Source organism: Bolinopsis microptera, chromosome 2, assembly GCF_026151205.1.
Source record: "Bolinopsis microptera isolate Bmic1 chromosome 2, MBARI_Bmic_1.0, whole genome shotgun sequence".
Lineage (NCBI taxonomy): Eukaryota > Metazoa > Ctenophora > Tentaculata > Lobata > Bolinopsidae > Bolinopsis > Bolinopsis microptera.
In genome coordinates this window covers 8,946,264-8,962,329 of record NC_087073.1, presented here as the reverse complement: position 1 = coordinate 8,962,329, position 16,066 = coordinate 8,946,264, and the positions used below count along the sequence as shown (strand labels likewise).

The following is a 16,066-nucleotide window of genomic DNA, read 5'->3' as shown; positions in this document are numbered from 1 at the left end:
CCCCAGTCCCCCTCCTCCTCCTCCTATTCAGTCCTCCTCCTCCTCCTCCTTCTCAGTCCTCCTCAGTCCTCCTCCTCAGTCCTCCTCCTCCTGGGTCCTCCTCCTCCTCTTCATCCTCCTCCTCTTCCTCCTCGGTCCTCAGTCCTCCTCCTCCTGGGTCCTCCTCCTCATCCTTCTCATCAGTCCTCTTCCTCCCCAGTCCTCTCCCAGTCCCCCTCCTTCTCCTCCTCCTATTCAGTCCTCCTCCTCCTCCTCCTCAGTTCTCCTCAGTCCTCCTTCTCATTTCTCCTAAGTCCTCCTCCTGAGTCCTCCTCCTCTTCCTTCTGAGTCCTCCTCCTGAGTCCTCCTCCTCCTCCCTCTCAGTCATCCTCCTCAGTCATCCTCCTCAGCCATCCCCCCAGCCATCCTCCTCAGCCATCCTCCTCAGTACTCCTCAGTCCTCCTCCTTCTCAGTCATCGTCAGTCCTCCTCCTCAGTCCTCCTCAGTCCTCCTCCTCCTCCTGGGTCCTCCTGGGTCTTCCTGATCCTCCCCAGTCCTCTTCCTCCTTCCCTCCTCAGTCCTCCTCCTACTCTTCCTCCTCGTCCTCAGTCCTCCTCGTCAGTCCTCAACAGTTCTCCTCCTCCCCAGTCCTCCTCCACCTCCTGGGGCCTTTTCCTGGGTCCTCCTCCTGGGTCCTCCTCCTCCTGGGTCCTCCTCCTCCTGGGTCCTCTTCCTCCTCTTCCTCCTCCTCCTCCCTCTCAGTCATCCTCCTCAGCCATCCTCCTCAGCCATCCTGAGTACTCCTCAGTCCTCCTCCTTCTCAGTCCTCCTCAGTCCTCCTCCTGAGTCCTCCTCCTCCTGAGTCATCCTCCTCAGTTCTCCTCCTCCTCCTCCTAGGTCCTCCTTCTGGGTCCTCCTCCTCCTCCTCCTCCTCCTGGGTCTTTCTGATCCTTCTCCTCCCTCTCAGTCATCCTCCTCAGTCATCCTCCTCAGTCATCCTCCTCAGCCATCCTCATCAGCCATCCTTCTCAGCCATCCTCCTCAGTACTCTTCAGTACTCTTCAGTACTCTTCAGTCCTCAAAATGTTTGTCCACTAATGTCCACCAATGTCCGTTAATGTCCACCAATGTCCATCCAAGTCCGCCAATGTCCGTCCGGGTCCGCCAATGTCCGTCCGAGTCCGCCAATGTCCGTCCGAGTCCGCCAATGTCCGTCTGCCAATGTCCCAAAAAACACGTCCGTTGTCTCCTCAGTCCTCCTCCTCAGTCCTCCTCCTCCTGGGTCCTCCTCCTCCTCTTCATCCTCCTCCTCTTCCTCCTCGGTCCTCAGTCCTCCTCCTCCTGGGTCCTCCTCCTCATCCTTCTCATCAGTCCTCCTCCTCCCCAGTCCTCTCCCAGTCCTTCTCCTTCTCCTCCTCCTATTCAGTCCTCCTCCTCCTCCTCCTCAGTTCTCCTCAGCCCTCCTTCTCATTTCTCCTAAGTCCTCTTCCTGAGTCCTCCTCCTCTTCCTCCTGAGTCCTCCTCCTCTTCCTTCTGAGTCCTCCTCCTGAGTCCTCCTCCTCCTTCCTCTCAGTCATCCTCCTCAGCCATCCTCCCCAGCCATCCTCCCCAGCCATCCTCCTCAGCCATCCTCCTCAGTACTCCTCAGTCCTCCTCCTTCTCAGTCATCGTCAGTCCTCCTCCTCAGTCCTCCTCAGTCCTCCTCCTCCTCCTGGGTCCTCCTCCTCCTCCTCCTCCTGGGTCCTCCTGGGTCTTCCTGATCCTCCCCAGTCCTCTTCCTCCTCCCCTCCTCAGTCCTCCTCCTACTCTTCCTCCTCGTCCTCAGTCATCCTCATCAATCCTCAACAGTTCTCCTCCTCCCCAGTCCTCCTCCACCTCCTGGGGCCTTTTCCTGGGTCCTCCTCCTGAGTCCTCCTCCTCCTGGGTCTTCCTCCTCCTGGGTCCTCCTTCTCCTCCTCAGTCCTTCTCCTCCTCCTCCTCAGTCCTCTTCCTCCTCTTCCTCCTCTTCCTCCTCTTCCTCCTCCTCCTCCCTCTCAGTCATCCTCCTCAGCCATCCTCCTCAGCCATCCTCCTCAGTCCTCCTCCTTCTCAGTCCTCCTCCTGAGTCCTCCTCCTCCTGAGTCATCCTCCTCAGTTCTCCTCCTCCTCCTAGGTCCTCCTTCTGGGTCCTCCTCCTCCTCCTGGGTCTTTCTGATCCTTCTCCTCCCTCTCAGTCATCCTCCTCAGTCATCCTCCTCAGTCATCCTCCTCAGCCATCCTCCTCAGCCATCCTTCTCAGCCATCCTCCTCAGTACTCTTCAGTACTCTTCAGTACTCTTCAGTCCTCAAAATGTTTGTCCGCTAATGTCCACCAATGTCCGCTAATGTCCACCAATGTCCATCCAAGTCCGCCAATGTCCGTCCGGGTCCGCCAATGTCCGTCCGAGTCCGCCAATGTCCGTCCGAGCCCGCCAATGTCCGTCCGAGTCCGCCAATGTCCGTCCGTGTCCGCCAATGTCCCAAAAAACACGTCCGTTGTCTCATAGAATCCAAAAAGGACAGGACATAGGCGGACATAGACGGACATGACACCCCCCCCATTAAGTTTAAGTACTTTTATTCTATTAAGTTCTAGAGTTTTTTCACAGGGAATATGACATTCACTCTGTCATGTTGTTTTGTTCCCAGTTTATTATGGGGTTTGTAAGTTCTACGTGATAAATTATATTTATAATTAGTCTTTAGTAGAAAGTTATCCATAGATTAGGTAAGGTACTGACTTTAAAAATATAACCCAATAACTTACTCCATATGAGTCCTATCTCCAACAGCCCATTGCAGGGAGGCTAATAAAGTGTCATATCACAGAATGTTTTGTAAACATTCAATTTAACTACATATTGCCGCTCAGATATGGGCACTGTATTGTGTAAATTATTTAGTTATTGCTTATATTAGGACGCAACGAAACTACCGGACCACGATGTATGGGGATTTGCTACCCCATGGCAACATTAAAATATATCGACTCTGTTACATCGTTTCCTCAAATTATTTGTTATATAGTAGTGTCGAAAGTATTAAAACATCTTTGCTGCACAGGAGCGCAACCGGGGTAGTAAATACTGTGTTTTGTATCGCAATTTTTAACAAAAGTATAGTTAAGGTTTTGTTAGTTTTACCCTAAATTAATACTCCGTTTTTAGAACTGAAGATGATAGGATATCGTTATCCAATACAAGGTTTACAACCCTTCACAAAGACGTTCGGACAGCCGTTACATGAACCAGATGTAGAGGAATACAGCTCAAAAGAGCCTCCACCTCCTCAGCAGAATCATGATACTATTGTTGATGCAAAATTTGCTGCATCTCAGATTGAAAAATCAATGAGATTTTCTTATGATTCTGATGATTCAGATGCTTCTGGTCATTTAGAGGAAACTTCAGAACAGCATCCACCACTGGAAGATAATGTTGAATTTCTTGCCAATCATTCTGATATTTTATCATCAGATGCTCCAATTGATACCATCAACACTTTGAAAGCACTTAAATATCATATTGAAACCTCAGAAAATAGATGTTTTACCAACCTTGAAAGACAATTACTGGCTACCATAGTACAACATGGTATTTTCAATGCCAATAAGGAGGAACCTGAACCTAATTCGAATGAACAAGTTGAATCAGAGGAGAAAGTTCAGCAAAGCGAAGTTCAGCAAATGGATGTGCAACCAAAGGAGACTCAAATAAGTCAAGTACTTCATGAAAGTACCTCATCAATCAGAAATAATCAAAATGAGCTGGAAGTTAATACTGATATTCAGTCTGCTCATTCTTCTATAACTCAAGTACCGCCGAACCTAGAGGAGAACCATATTCGGGAGAATATGACTCCCTCTGATACTCAGTCAGTTTCTCGGAAAGCATTGTTACCAACTCCTGGTTCATATGATGAAGTAAGTCATGTCATTATGTCAGAGAATACAGGGGCAATGAATTTCAGTAAACCAACATTGCCAATTACAGAACAGAAAAAGTTGAGTAAAACTGTTAAATCCTTAAAAATATCTGATAAATTGGCTAGAATACAAAATTCGTATCATCCTGATGATGAGCCAACATTGCAGCTTCTTGAATCAATGGCCAATAAGAATGAAGAGGAATCGGGTTATGATGACTTATTAAAGTCATATTCTAAAACAAAATCTCAACTCGAAGTAGAAAAAGAGCCAAAGTATAAATCTAAAACAAAGATTTTACCTCCTTCAGCAGAATTCCTGAAACGTCAAGAAAAGCATAATGCATCCAGACACGAAAGATATGAAAAAATGCAGTATGATTCTCAGAGTCACAGTTCCAATAGAAGAGTTGTTAGAAGAGAAGATTATGAAAGAGAAAAAAGGAGTAAAGACCAGGATCGTGAACCCAGTAGGCGCAGAGTAAAGCTGAATTACAAAGAAGATACACCAGATCATAATCTGCAGATTCCAAAAAGTCAATCATCATATCTGGATATGGAAAGGAGAGGAAAAAGAAATTCTAAAAATAATTCTAAAAACAATTCGAAAAGCAATTCTCCTGAAACAGAAGTGGCAGTCGAGAAAAATATTAATGCAAGTACAGAAGAAAAAGCAGTAGATCTTCTTGCTAATCTTATTACTCAAAAGTTTCTTAGTACAATGACTGAAGTGGAAGAACTTCCTGGGAGTAAAGGACAAGACATGGAGCCTACTGCTCCACAGACTGTAGCTCAGCCTGTATCCACTCTTCCAAGTAATTTTCCGGCCCCTCCATTCATTCATGGTCATGGTCCTCCTTTTTTCCCTCCCCCTCTGCCTATGATGGCAACTAATGTGCCTATCGTGTCAGCTCCTCTACCAATAGTCACAGGTCCTATGATGGTTCACCCTGGCCCTGTGAAGAGGTCAAATTTGATAACAATCAATTTAGATACTAGTCCAAAGAAAACTAAGAAAAATGTTGTTCTAAAGGATGCACTGACAGATTCTTCAGCAATTGTGCTCACACAAGTTATTGATCTAGATGTTGAAGAAGGAGAAATAAGCTGATTGTTTTTTCATATGTATTTGTGTTACTTAAAATGTTTCTACATAAATTTTTAAATTTGAAATATAATGTTTCAAAGAAAGAATGCAAAATTATCTTTATAGATAAATTTCTACCTAGGAGAATATTCTAACGACTTTGCATTCCGTTTTTATCAACAGTTTTTTAATTTTGTTATTTTGCAATCATAAAAATCGGTTGTTACACTATTCTACAACATAGTTTAATGGTTTCTAAATATGTACTGAAATTATTGATAATATTGATCTGTTTATGTCACAAATTAACATTGTCATGCACTGCTGAATACTATCAAGGCAATTTATTGAAATTGATGAAAAAACGTAATTTTTGGTATGCAATTAAAAGACAGAGTTTAGCTAACATCAAAACCCTAGCAATGTTAACTTCGTTCCGATTCTGATTGTCAGCTGAGTTTCAAAATAAGGTACTTGCTTTTAAAAACTAAATTTTAATGCTTGAAATGATCTTGAAATGACATTTAATTATATTTGATGAATTATTTACATTTGTGCAGTGAATATCATAGCTGACGTTACATAATTTTTCAGGGCACCAGTGGACGGAGTTTCGATCACCGTTCACTAAATATTGAACTGTGAATTGTCATTTAGATTTAGATAGTTAGTTAAAACTTGTTTGTTGCTTTTGTTTGTCACCTCATAATGGATCAACCAAATTTGCCGTATTCGGAGCCCTCCAAAACATTTGGAATAGGGCCGCCTCCACCCGACATTGTGAATCCGCTCGATCGTTTAGCGAGACGACCTGCACGACTTGCTCCCCCAAAAATCACGCCACCATTTCCACTCCCATTTTCTACAACACCTCATTTGTCAGCCGCACACGACACTATGTCTATTAATTTTGCGCCTCCTTCCCGTTCCAAAATAAACTCTCATAACTCTAGTACTAGTCCTCAATCTGATAAGCACATGAAAGATTCCAATGAGTCCAGCCTTATGAATGAGCAAGGTGAGTAACTTAGCCTAATATACTATACATGGTGCTTGATGTAGTCTACACCTTACTCTACATTTTAAATGTTAGTTCTCAGTATTTCTTATGAGTTATCTTTCGATTTCTGAAACTGAGAACTTTTTCTATCAAGGTGTGGGCTACATATTTTTAATTAGCTGCTGAAATTAATTTCCCTCTCTATCGAGAATTGATGATCTTTTCTGAAACAGAAAACTATTTAACGGTTGCGACTGGATGTGTTTTTTTGCCATCTTCATGTCTGTTCGACTTAAAAGATCATCAATTTTAACATTTTGTAAACGGTCCATATAGTGGATCACACATTGTAAGAACTGCAAATTCTTTACATGTGCCGCTTACATGTTTTGCTCGTTTTAGATATAGCTACTCTGATTTTGCCATACAAATTGTAATATAATTTCGATGTAACGGAGCAAATATATTGCATTGTTTATGGTCTGTGCTCCCCAGCTTTAAACTTACTGTGCCCAATCGTGTCGGATGTTTACACAGTAGGTTTAAAAACAAAAGCTGTGGCGGGACATCTAAATTAAAAAAGAAGGCATATTATAAATTGTTATCAATGTTGTACCATACCTATAATAATCGATGCTAGTGTTCCATGTCATATTGTTGGTAGTCATGACAATGGTTGTCAATGGGGGACATCGTTAGTTCCCCATTCGTGTAATATGTTTTTAAAATTAAAGCTATTTATAGGCTTTGTTTGAAGACTTAATGAGCCTAACTAAAGTTACGTTTACCAGCGACTTTTTGGTGTGCAATTCTGGATGAAATCCTGTTTAGAATCGTTTACTCGAAAAGAATTTTAGAATACTCCCATGGATGGAAATACAATCATGGCAACTTCCCAGTGCAAGTGGCCATAGATACAGTTGCCTTGTCCGATAAAAACCAGAACATAGTAACTTGTTTCGAGCCATTGGCAATCAGTTTGAATTTAAAAACCTCTTATTTTTATTTTATTATCCGAAGCCACTCCTGAATCATGTTCTTCAAAGTTCTCCACAGTAAACGACCAGGAGAAATTCCTCTCCCGGTGCCGTCAATTCACGAGAGGCAATTTACAATTTTGGCTAGGAATTGTTAACTGAACAGTTGACTTAGAAAATCTAAATTAATGATTAATAAATTATAAATACACCGTTTGATAATGCATCACAAGCAGTATTAACTATGATTTCCTGTAATGCCCGCGCCGGGCCTGCCTTCATACGCCTCCTCACACTGGCTAGAAACACTCATAAATAAAGTTGGACAAAACTTATTCCATGTTAAGAAAATCCCCGGCTCATAGATACATTCTCCTGTCCCGTGTAAAGTAAGCCAAGAGACTCTGTTATAAAAGTGCCTCTTTAAAATCTTATTTGCAAACACTTTGTCTGCGTCTGGGCTAAATAGTTTTTAATCTCTAGAATGTGCCAATATCGTGATTACTGGAAACTGAGAGTTCAAAGATCCGGGCTATAAATATAAATGTTTTGCTTTATAGTTCGGCTTATAGTGAAACTTTGAGCGCAGATTAAAATTAAGCTGGGAATAACTTAAATTCTGTCATGGTGAGGGGGCGATGCATATTTAATATTTACATTTATTGTAAATTGAAGTCACGTGTCAAAAAGTATGCTTTAATACCTATACCCCACTTGTAGTCTAGTCGATAAGTTGGTCCCAAATTAGATATTCGATGTAATAATATTTTTGCAATATCCATATACGCGACGTGGTCTCCTTTTCTGGTTAACATACGCACTGTTTTTGCACTGATATAAAGGTGTCAAGATCAGTGACAATTCCGTCGTTTTGTTCTTTGTTTTTCATTGCACATTCTTTGTTAATAACTTATTCGTTAGTTTGTTTTCTTGACAGTTAATACCGACTTGAAATTCTAGTTACAGAATTTATCAAATATGCAATTCTTTATGGTGTTGATAGTTATAAAACGCTGGTTTTGACATCCTTCGAAACAATTTCGTTCTGACTATCATTACATTCGTTATTCAGCTGATAGAATTAGTGTGATTTATGAAAGGTTTCGATTGACCGATTTAGTAAATTTTGCGTGCAAAGAAGGACTATAGTTTTTCAAGTTTCGTCAATAATCTCTAGCATTATTAAAGTAGTCTACCGGGTGGAATTTTTTCCCGGACCCAAACCATGTCGACTATCGAGCGTAATCTGAATATATGTTGAAATGTCGTTTGTTGACTTCCGCAATCTGCATACTCGAAGTTATTGGTTATTTCGATTATTTATTGGTATTTGTTAAAATTCTTGATGTCGTTGCGATATTGATGATATATTAGACTAATAGACTTCAGTTTTAAAGCAAATATACAACTCTATTTCTATATTCTAAAGTCTATTCTGAAAAAGAATTAATTTCGAAACAGTTATCAAATGAGGCTCAAAAGACGCACGGCTTCAGCAGCCCATTAAACAATTTTGTTGATAGATCTTTGCTTCGTTCTTATTACATTTTGCTCGCAGTATTAAACTTATTGCACGTTTGTGATATCGATGAATTTTATTACATATTCGTAACATTGTCAGCAGTTAACCTTCTATACAGCTTATATTGCCAAATCTTCTTGCAATCGAAAACTGTGCTCAGAAATCATATCTACTCATCAAACCTGATAATGAATACTCCTGGCTGATAATTTTTAAAATTCAAGTACAATTACTGTGCGCTCAATACAGCAATTGTATAATTGTATAATCGTTGCTCATTTCTATTCAACGAATTTCGCTGATACGTGTAATATAAATGTTGCCGTGTTGCTTGCGCTTGTATTGAAGATTGCCCTAGTTTTGCAAAACTTATTTACTCCATGAAATTTGTTGTTTCTGCACCACCAAGATTAAAAATAGCTCTTCACAAAAATTATTCGAAAATCAGTGTGACAAATGTCATGGAGTAGAATTAGTATCGAGCCGAATTATGTTCTCTAGAACAAAATTTGACGACTAAATTATCTGTGTCAACGATCGACCGAGACAAAGATTTTATATTTTGGAACACTTCAAGGCTTAAACAGTACTTTTTAAAGTATAGTAGTAGAAGACTCTTGAACCTAACCCCCTTTTGTGCTAAATAGATTAGCAAAACTAAGATTTCCTTTATCCCTTAATCCGTACGAGAATAGTTTTTGACGATAGTTTTACGATCGTCTAAGACCCACTAGGGAAATAATCATGGTTGGTCCTTGTTGATAATTTCTTAGCCGTGTAGAAGTTAGTTTTAACCTCGGCTTGTTGACGTTGTGAAATCCAAGGTCCATAATTCAGTAAGCTATGTTCATTTTGTGGAACACTGTAAAACATCGTTACTTATATTTTTTTATACCAAGCTTCATAAAATTTGCCGCGGAATTCTTGTATCGATTCAAAAATGGTACTTGCATCAACTTATTTCTGAAAATGTTGCATTTGATACCAATTCATACTCGACTATATCATGCATAGGGAATGTAAGGAATAAAGTGTTGCCGCAAAATAAAAAGTACGTGGTTTAGTTGCTCCAGAAGAAGATGTTTTACAGTAATTTAGTTCGTAGACTATATTATGCAAGTCTAACTTAGAATAGACCTTTTTAAACTCTGCATTAAATTGTATTACGCCCTTAAATGTCAAAGATTTCTGGATATTTTGGTAGTGAAAACGAGTCTTACATCTTTCTCAGTATACAAACAAAAAATTTGGCCGGCGGTCAAGAAATCTTTGATGTTTATCCAGATTCCTAAGGCTCGATGCCAAGTCATTAAATGCATTAAACTTTGCAATCAACCCTCTGGCCTTGAATACATCTTGATTTTATAGTAGTTAAGATCTGAACAAGTCTAACTATTGGAATATTCCACGATAAGATTTACTAATTTTACGAGTTTATAACGTCGAATCCTCCTAGTATTCGAACTTTAACAATTTGTCTTTGGACCTTGGATATTTGAAGTCTCATCTTAAGTTTTGATTGTCGTAGATAACATATGGTTGTATGGGGAGGAAAAAGGAAGACACAAATTTAAAGTGTAAGTACCACGTCAAGTACAGTCTTATTTTTCTCCCATTACTAATTTCCGTTTCGTTATTTGTATTTCCCATATTATTTTCTAGGGAGAGTTCTAGGGAGAGTTTTTTGTAAAACTAATTTTTTTCAAAACTTTGATGTTAAGCCAAACAAAGGTTAATCGGAAAACTAAAACACTGTTTAATAATTCTGTAAAATAAATCTGGACAAATTTTCAAATAAGAGCTCTATACTTAATACTTATCCTAGTGATGCCAAAATTGTACTAAAATCTATACATAGTTTGTACATTATGTCATGTTTATACCCTCACACGTGTTTGTTAGACAATCCTGACTATAAAATGTTCACAGAGAACGTAGTAGTAACAGACGTTATCAAGAGGGAAGATGGTGATGAAGGAGCGATTACGTCTGACGGAGAACTTCCTCCCCCTCCTCCGCCCGCCAAACTCTCTGAAGATGGCGATCATTCAGAGGAAGGCGAATGTGATAGCGAGCCTGAAGATGGCGAACTGGGAGATGTATGTGTTTTACTGGCAACCTGCTATTATGTTTTTAGTTCAATTAATGTGCATAGGGCAAAATTATTCTAAATATATATTTTATTTGGCCTAACCTTTTTCATATGTTCAGGGCCAGGGTGATCCAAAACGAAAGGAACACCGTCACACAGGTAAACACGGTTTAAAGATAAATATTAACTTGCACCTGACTGTTGACAGAAATTAAGAATGTGCAGCTCCGGATTTTAGATTTTTTAAATTGTTCTGATAGCTTGTAATTAAAAACATTGACATAACCGACGCGCACACTAATGCTGACAGTTTCTCCTCGAAAATTGAGATGTCTGTGTAGAAAGTCGTTTGTGGCTATCATTTGCGCACGCACGTTCGTGTTGTATGTTGGCTAGATGTTAAACCAGGTGGTTTCTTTTTCAGAAGGCCGAAGTAGAAGGGACGGAAGGTCGAGACATTCTCCTCGTGACAATGTCATTCCTCTAGGTTAGAATATTTTAGATGGTTTGACGATCATCCTGTGCTCAAGTTAAAGATTATTTCCCTCATGTAGCAGTACAGGGTGTTATGATTAGTTTTCGATTGGCGCGTTGAACATCTTGAATGCAATGCATGTTCAAAAGGTACTTCAATTACTACAATTTCGTTCAATTTCAGTGAAAAAGAATCCTGGTCCACCTGTTCCTCAACTGGATCCAGTGCAACGCAAATTGGAACGGATTGCCAGCAAGCAATCCTCGCCTTTCCGGGAACCTAGTTACCGTGACAGGAACTTTAGAGAAAGAGGAGGTGATAGAGGTCCTGAAAGAGGCCCAGATAGAGGTCCTGAAAGAGGCCCGGATAGAGGTCCTGAAAGAGGCCCGGATAGAGGTCCTGAAAGAGGTCCGGATAGAGGTCCTGAAAGAGGTCCGGATAGAGGTCCTGAAATGGAAGATTCTAACAGGTATGAAAAGATAGGGGGTGTGTTTATGGACTTTGACTGATCATGTGTTTGACTCACAAGCCCTGGTTTGAGTACTTCATCGACTTGTGATCATCAAAGTTAATAGATAATAAATTATTCTTATTGATTTCCCCCTCAAGGAATAACGGTTCGAGTCACGAAGAAAGATCCAATCAAAGGGCCAGGTTCCCTCCTCGAGATAACAGAAGCCTAGACAAATACAGAAGAGAAGGAAGGAGCATGAGACCCGGTGATATGCCCTCCTTGATATCCCTCCCTCCCATGCCTGTTATCTCGTCATCGTCCAAAGGAAAAGGTAACTAAGCGATAGGAAGGGTTTACTCTTTTTCCAAGATTTTTTTCTCCATAATATGTTAATAATCTAATTAAATTAATTTTGATGTTTCACTCATCTGAAAACCTCAGTTCCAGATTTTCCGCCTCTCTCCTTTGGAGCTAATGCTGGAATTCCGCCGCCAATTCCACCTCTGATTCCCCCTGTTCCTGGTGCTGCTTGGCCTCCTCCGCCAGGTCCTATGGGTCCTTTGGTAAATTAATAATTATTATTATTTTACAACATTTTCAATTTTCATTATTTATTTCTGTGTATTTGATGTAGGGGTGTGATAAAAAGAGTACCAACATCCTTTTTATTAAACCTATGCTATGATTACTCTCAATATATTCCGATAGTTTGACTCATTTTAAAATCTCAACAGCCAGGGAGACACGAGAGAGGGAAAGACGGGAAATATGACGATGTGAAAATGAAGGAGAGTTTCGATATGTATCATAAAGCATGGGAGAGTTACTATGGAATGAGTAAAGACAGACCAAAATCTTCTCGCGAAAAGCCACCACACCCTGGTGACAGGAGGTCCCGTACTCCTGAAAACAGAGATAAATTCCCAGCGCCTCCACCTGCTGGTGGAGCTCATGGTCCCCCTCCTGGAATGCCAGGTCCCTTCCCTGGCATGATGCCTGGCAGTAAGTGTGATATTAACAATAATTTACATGTTCATCGATTGTACAAACTTTTTTGTTTCTGGTTAGGTTAGCCGTGAAGAATGTTTTTGACTCAACAATCAACATACGTCGAGAAATCATCTTATATTAGTTCTTCTTCTTCAGTGATACCAGGCATGCCGCCTCACATGGCACCAAGAGCCGGATCAAAGGAGAGTGCATGGGAGCGTGGCCTTAAGGTTAGCAAGAAAATTCGAGAGGAAGTTAGACGAAATGAAAAGTCTGACGAAGAAAGTGACGACAGCCATCCTGGAAAGGTAAGGAGTTCTGCTCTTTTACATGTTAATTCATGAAATGGCGTGGTTTGTGAGTTCGTAAAATTTACCTGGAAATGTTCCTTGTGGTATTACTTTGATTTTACGATAATGCCTATTTTAAGTTTTCTCTCCTCAGTTGCAAAGCAAGATCGTTATGAAGGAAAACAGTGTCAAGTCCCGCTCTCCTAGTAATCCACCGAAAGGGAAGTCAACCCGCAGATTATCTCCTCTTAGTGATGGTGGTGCTAGCTCTAACGGACAGCACGGGCAGCACGCCCACCAGCCCTACCCTCCTCGACTTACACCAGAGAGATACCGTGGTGCATACGAGCGCAAGCCGCCCTCGCATGAGGATATGAAGAAACCAAAAGCACCACATCCTGGCGGAGATGCCGCTTGGCATGACCCGTGGATGCGGCCTAACAGTCCTAAAGATAGAAAGCGACAACATTCGCGGTCATCTAGCAGCTCAGATAGCTCCAGCAATGATTCTGACTCCCCCCAACACAAGAGACTACAAGAACTGAAAAGACATATTGATTTAGCAAATAGACGAAGAAAAGCCAAGAAAGATGCAGCCAAGCTTAAGAGACTTAAAGAGAAGCTGTCACCATCAGAATTTGAATTGCTGACCAGAAAAAGGGCGAAACGACTGTCAGATGCTGCCTCAAAGTCGAAACATGAGTCAGACAGTGATTCAGCGTCCGATGATTCTTCTTCATCCAGGTTACTGTCACTAATCACTCGATTGATATTCATATTGCATGTTGTTATAATTAGGATAATTATTAAAGTTGTAATTGTATACAATGTGGTTCATACATACCGTATATTTTCTGAAAAGATTCGAGTGTGGGCTAAACTCGAAACCTTGTTCCTAAGTTTACGTCACAACTATAGCGATCGAAACGGTTATGGTCAGACAATTACAAATCATTTCAAGCGAACAAAAATAGCATCCGAACTATTTACAACTTACAAAACACACTAGTGCGATGTTTAGAATAGACGGGATATAATACGTGGATAATAGAGGTCATGTACAATGTACATACCTCTAGGTCAAATATTGAAAATTTCGTAAGTATCGAAGTTAAGGCGCCATTTTATAATTGTTTGTGCACCGGTTGCGGGATGCATGGTAACCATTTGGCTGTTCAAAAAAAAAGTATGCAGTCCTAAAAAGCTGTTTGGCTGTACAAGTGACTGTTATTTTCCCAGTTTATATGAAGATATTTCAGCAGCAGTGCTGGTTCTATCAGTCCTGGGAATTACGCTGGAAAACTAGCTGACTCTCCAACCTCCCCTGTGTCCTCACCAGACTTCAGTTACAAAGATAAGAAGAAAACTAAAGAAGTTCTTATTCGTCAGCTTCAAAAGGTGACTGATGGTAAAATTGAAATAAAAAACCTAAATCGTCTTATATACCCTATGCAGATTGCAGCCTATAAGCTTGTTAGAGTTTTTAAACTTATTCCCATTTAGGTTGAGAAGCAACTAGAAAAGAAGAAAAAGGATGAAAAAAGGAGGCACAGCTAATGCACACTGCACGCCACCATAGATCATTTATCAAAGAAGTTAAGAACTCAAGAAATAAGGAATTACAAAGAGTTTTGCGGTCATTCTCAACCTGCCGCAATAGATAAACTCTGGAAAATGAAAATCTTTATTTTCACCTATTAAGTTTATTGTGATTTTAGCAATCATCTACGAATAATCGGATGTGAGGATGCATTTATTCTATGCATGCTGTAAACCAATCCCTTTTGATTCGAGCTATTTTAACCTTAGCTTTAATTTTATGTGCTATACATTCCTATGATTTACAAGATCATGGATTTTAAGTTATTCCTAACAAGGAAACATGAACGTAATGTTTGTTGAAGGCCGACCTAACATGAAAAAAGCCATATTCATACTGATTGAAGAATGTGATGATAGTTTCTAATACTTTTTGAGTACCCTAGAAAACTTAAAACTGTATTTTAAATCTAATTTGATTACCTAATATAAAGTGTTGTGAAATGTTTTAACTGTATCTATGAAACTCATAAGCTATGTTTCCGTTTATTCTAGACCCTGGTGACGGCTTCCAGGGTAATGTTTGCGATGCACAACTCACAGAATACTCAACAGTCAACATATTGGTATATCATGTATTTTGCTAAATTTCACTTTAAGAAATTATTTTGGATTTAAATTGGATGTGATTATCATATAATTATATTTTTATTTTATTCAAAGCCAATCGGAAACTTTTGTGCGATTTCGCTGCACTCGGCTGCAGTGGTTCACATATTTTACAGCTTAGTATGTATTTTACGCTGTATATTGTATATTACTATTAGTGGTTTATTCGTAGTAAAGTATGTGGGACAGGTTCTTCACGTTGATACTGTTTCGGGTTTTATCCTGTGTTTGATGTTTGGTCGTTTTAATGGTTTTATTCAAGTTCAGCCTCTTGTCCGCTACCCATATCTAATCTTGCTAAACTTTAAACATCAGATTCGGAGCAATGTCAGCCCAAAAGTTACAAACCCAAAAGTCTGCCGGTTCTGCCAGTTATACTAACAGCCTGACCCAATAGTGCGAATTGCCCGCCCCGGCCCCCTCCCACTTCAATGTTGCCCACTATTTTAAATTATGTCTAATTATCTTGCTAAAGTGGGGGGGGGGGGGGGGGGGGGGATCATGAGTATTTTTAAGAGTCTCAACGAAAATGGCCAAATTCTCATTCTCAAAAATTATTTTTAATTATTTTTGAGAAACGTTTCCAGGAAAGGTGAAAAAATCGTTCTCATCTCAATTGGACCACTGATATGATCATGAAGAATGATTTGGTATATCACTATTTTTGAGTGGACAATTTTTGAGAAAATGAGAAATCCATGCTAAATTTCTCAGATTCAAAAATAATTTTTGAGACATTTTCGAGTATTCCCGGCAAAAATGGTCAAATTCTCAGATTCAAAAATTCTCAAAAAATACTCATGATTAACCTCGCCCCCCCCCCCCCCCACCCCTAAAGTTAAGATATGTAGATCATGTGAGGCCTGAGTTGGTACTTAAACGTTGGGTTGGTAACTTACGGGCCTCTCTGTTGTTGAACATAGACTTAGAATTCGATAGCTATATTTTCCGATGATATCTCTGAAAAGTTTGTTTTGAGATGATTAAAATGTTTGATGTATAGGGTGCTTCATTCTTATTTATTATTATTGACAAAATTTCCGTTTTCT

General features: G+C 40.2%; 2 protein-coding genes across 5 annotated transcripts in view; one reads left to right on the top strand and one right to left on the bottom strand.

Annotated features, from left to right (window-relative positions):
- The window catches only part of LOC134811662 (uncharacterized), a 24,003-nt gene extending 20,971 nt beyond the window's left edge, over positions 1 to 3,032 (bottom strand). The window contains exon 1 of the mRNA XM_063818688.1: positions 3,007 to 3,032. The gene's annotated coding sequence lies outside the window, so the exon portion shown is untranslated. The remainder of the gene's footprint in view (positions 1 to 3,006) is intronic.
- LOC134811660 (serine/arginine repetitive matrix protein 1-like) lies at positions 3,007 to 16,066 on the top strand. 4 transcript variants are annotated; one of them, XM_063818684.1, is made up of 13 exons: positions 3,007 to 5,479; positions 5,604 to 6,027; positions 10,438 to 10,607; positions 10,720 to 10,759; positions 11,025 to 11,087; positions 11,259 to 11,544; positions 11,685 to 11,860; positions 11,971 to 12,092; positions 12,264 to 12,531; positions 12,676 to 12,827; positions 12,964 to 13,553; positions 14,072 to 14,207; positions 14,313 to 16,066. In XM_063818684.1, the coding sequence occupies exons 2-13, from the start codon at positions 5,718 to 5,720 to the stop codon at positions 14,364 to 14,366; spliced, it is 2,367 nt and encodes a 788-aa protein (XP_063674754.1). In that variant the 5' UTR covers positions 3,007 to 5,479; positions 5,604 to 5,717; the 3' UTR covers positions 14,367 to 16,066. The 4 variants fall into 4 exon arrangements, with proteins under 4 accessions (XP_063674754.1, XP_063674755.1, XP_063674752.1 ...); XM_063818685.1 differs by having other exon boundaries at positions 3,160 to 5,479; positions 11,977 to 12,092; positions 14,069 to 14,207; positions 14,313 to 16,065; XM_063818682.1 differs by having other exon boundaries at positions 3,160 to 5,479; positions 14,069 to 14,207; positions 14,313 to 16,065.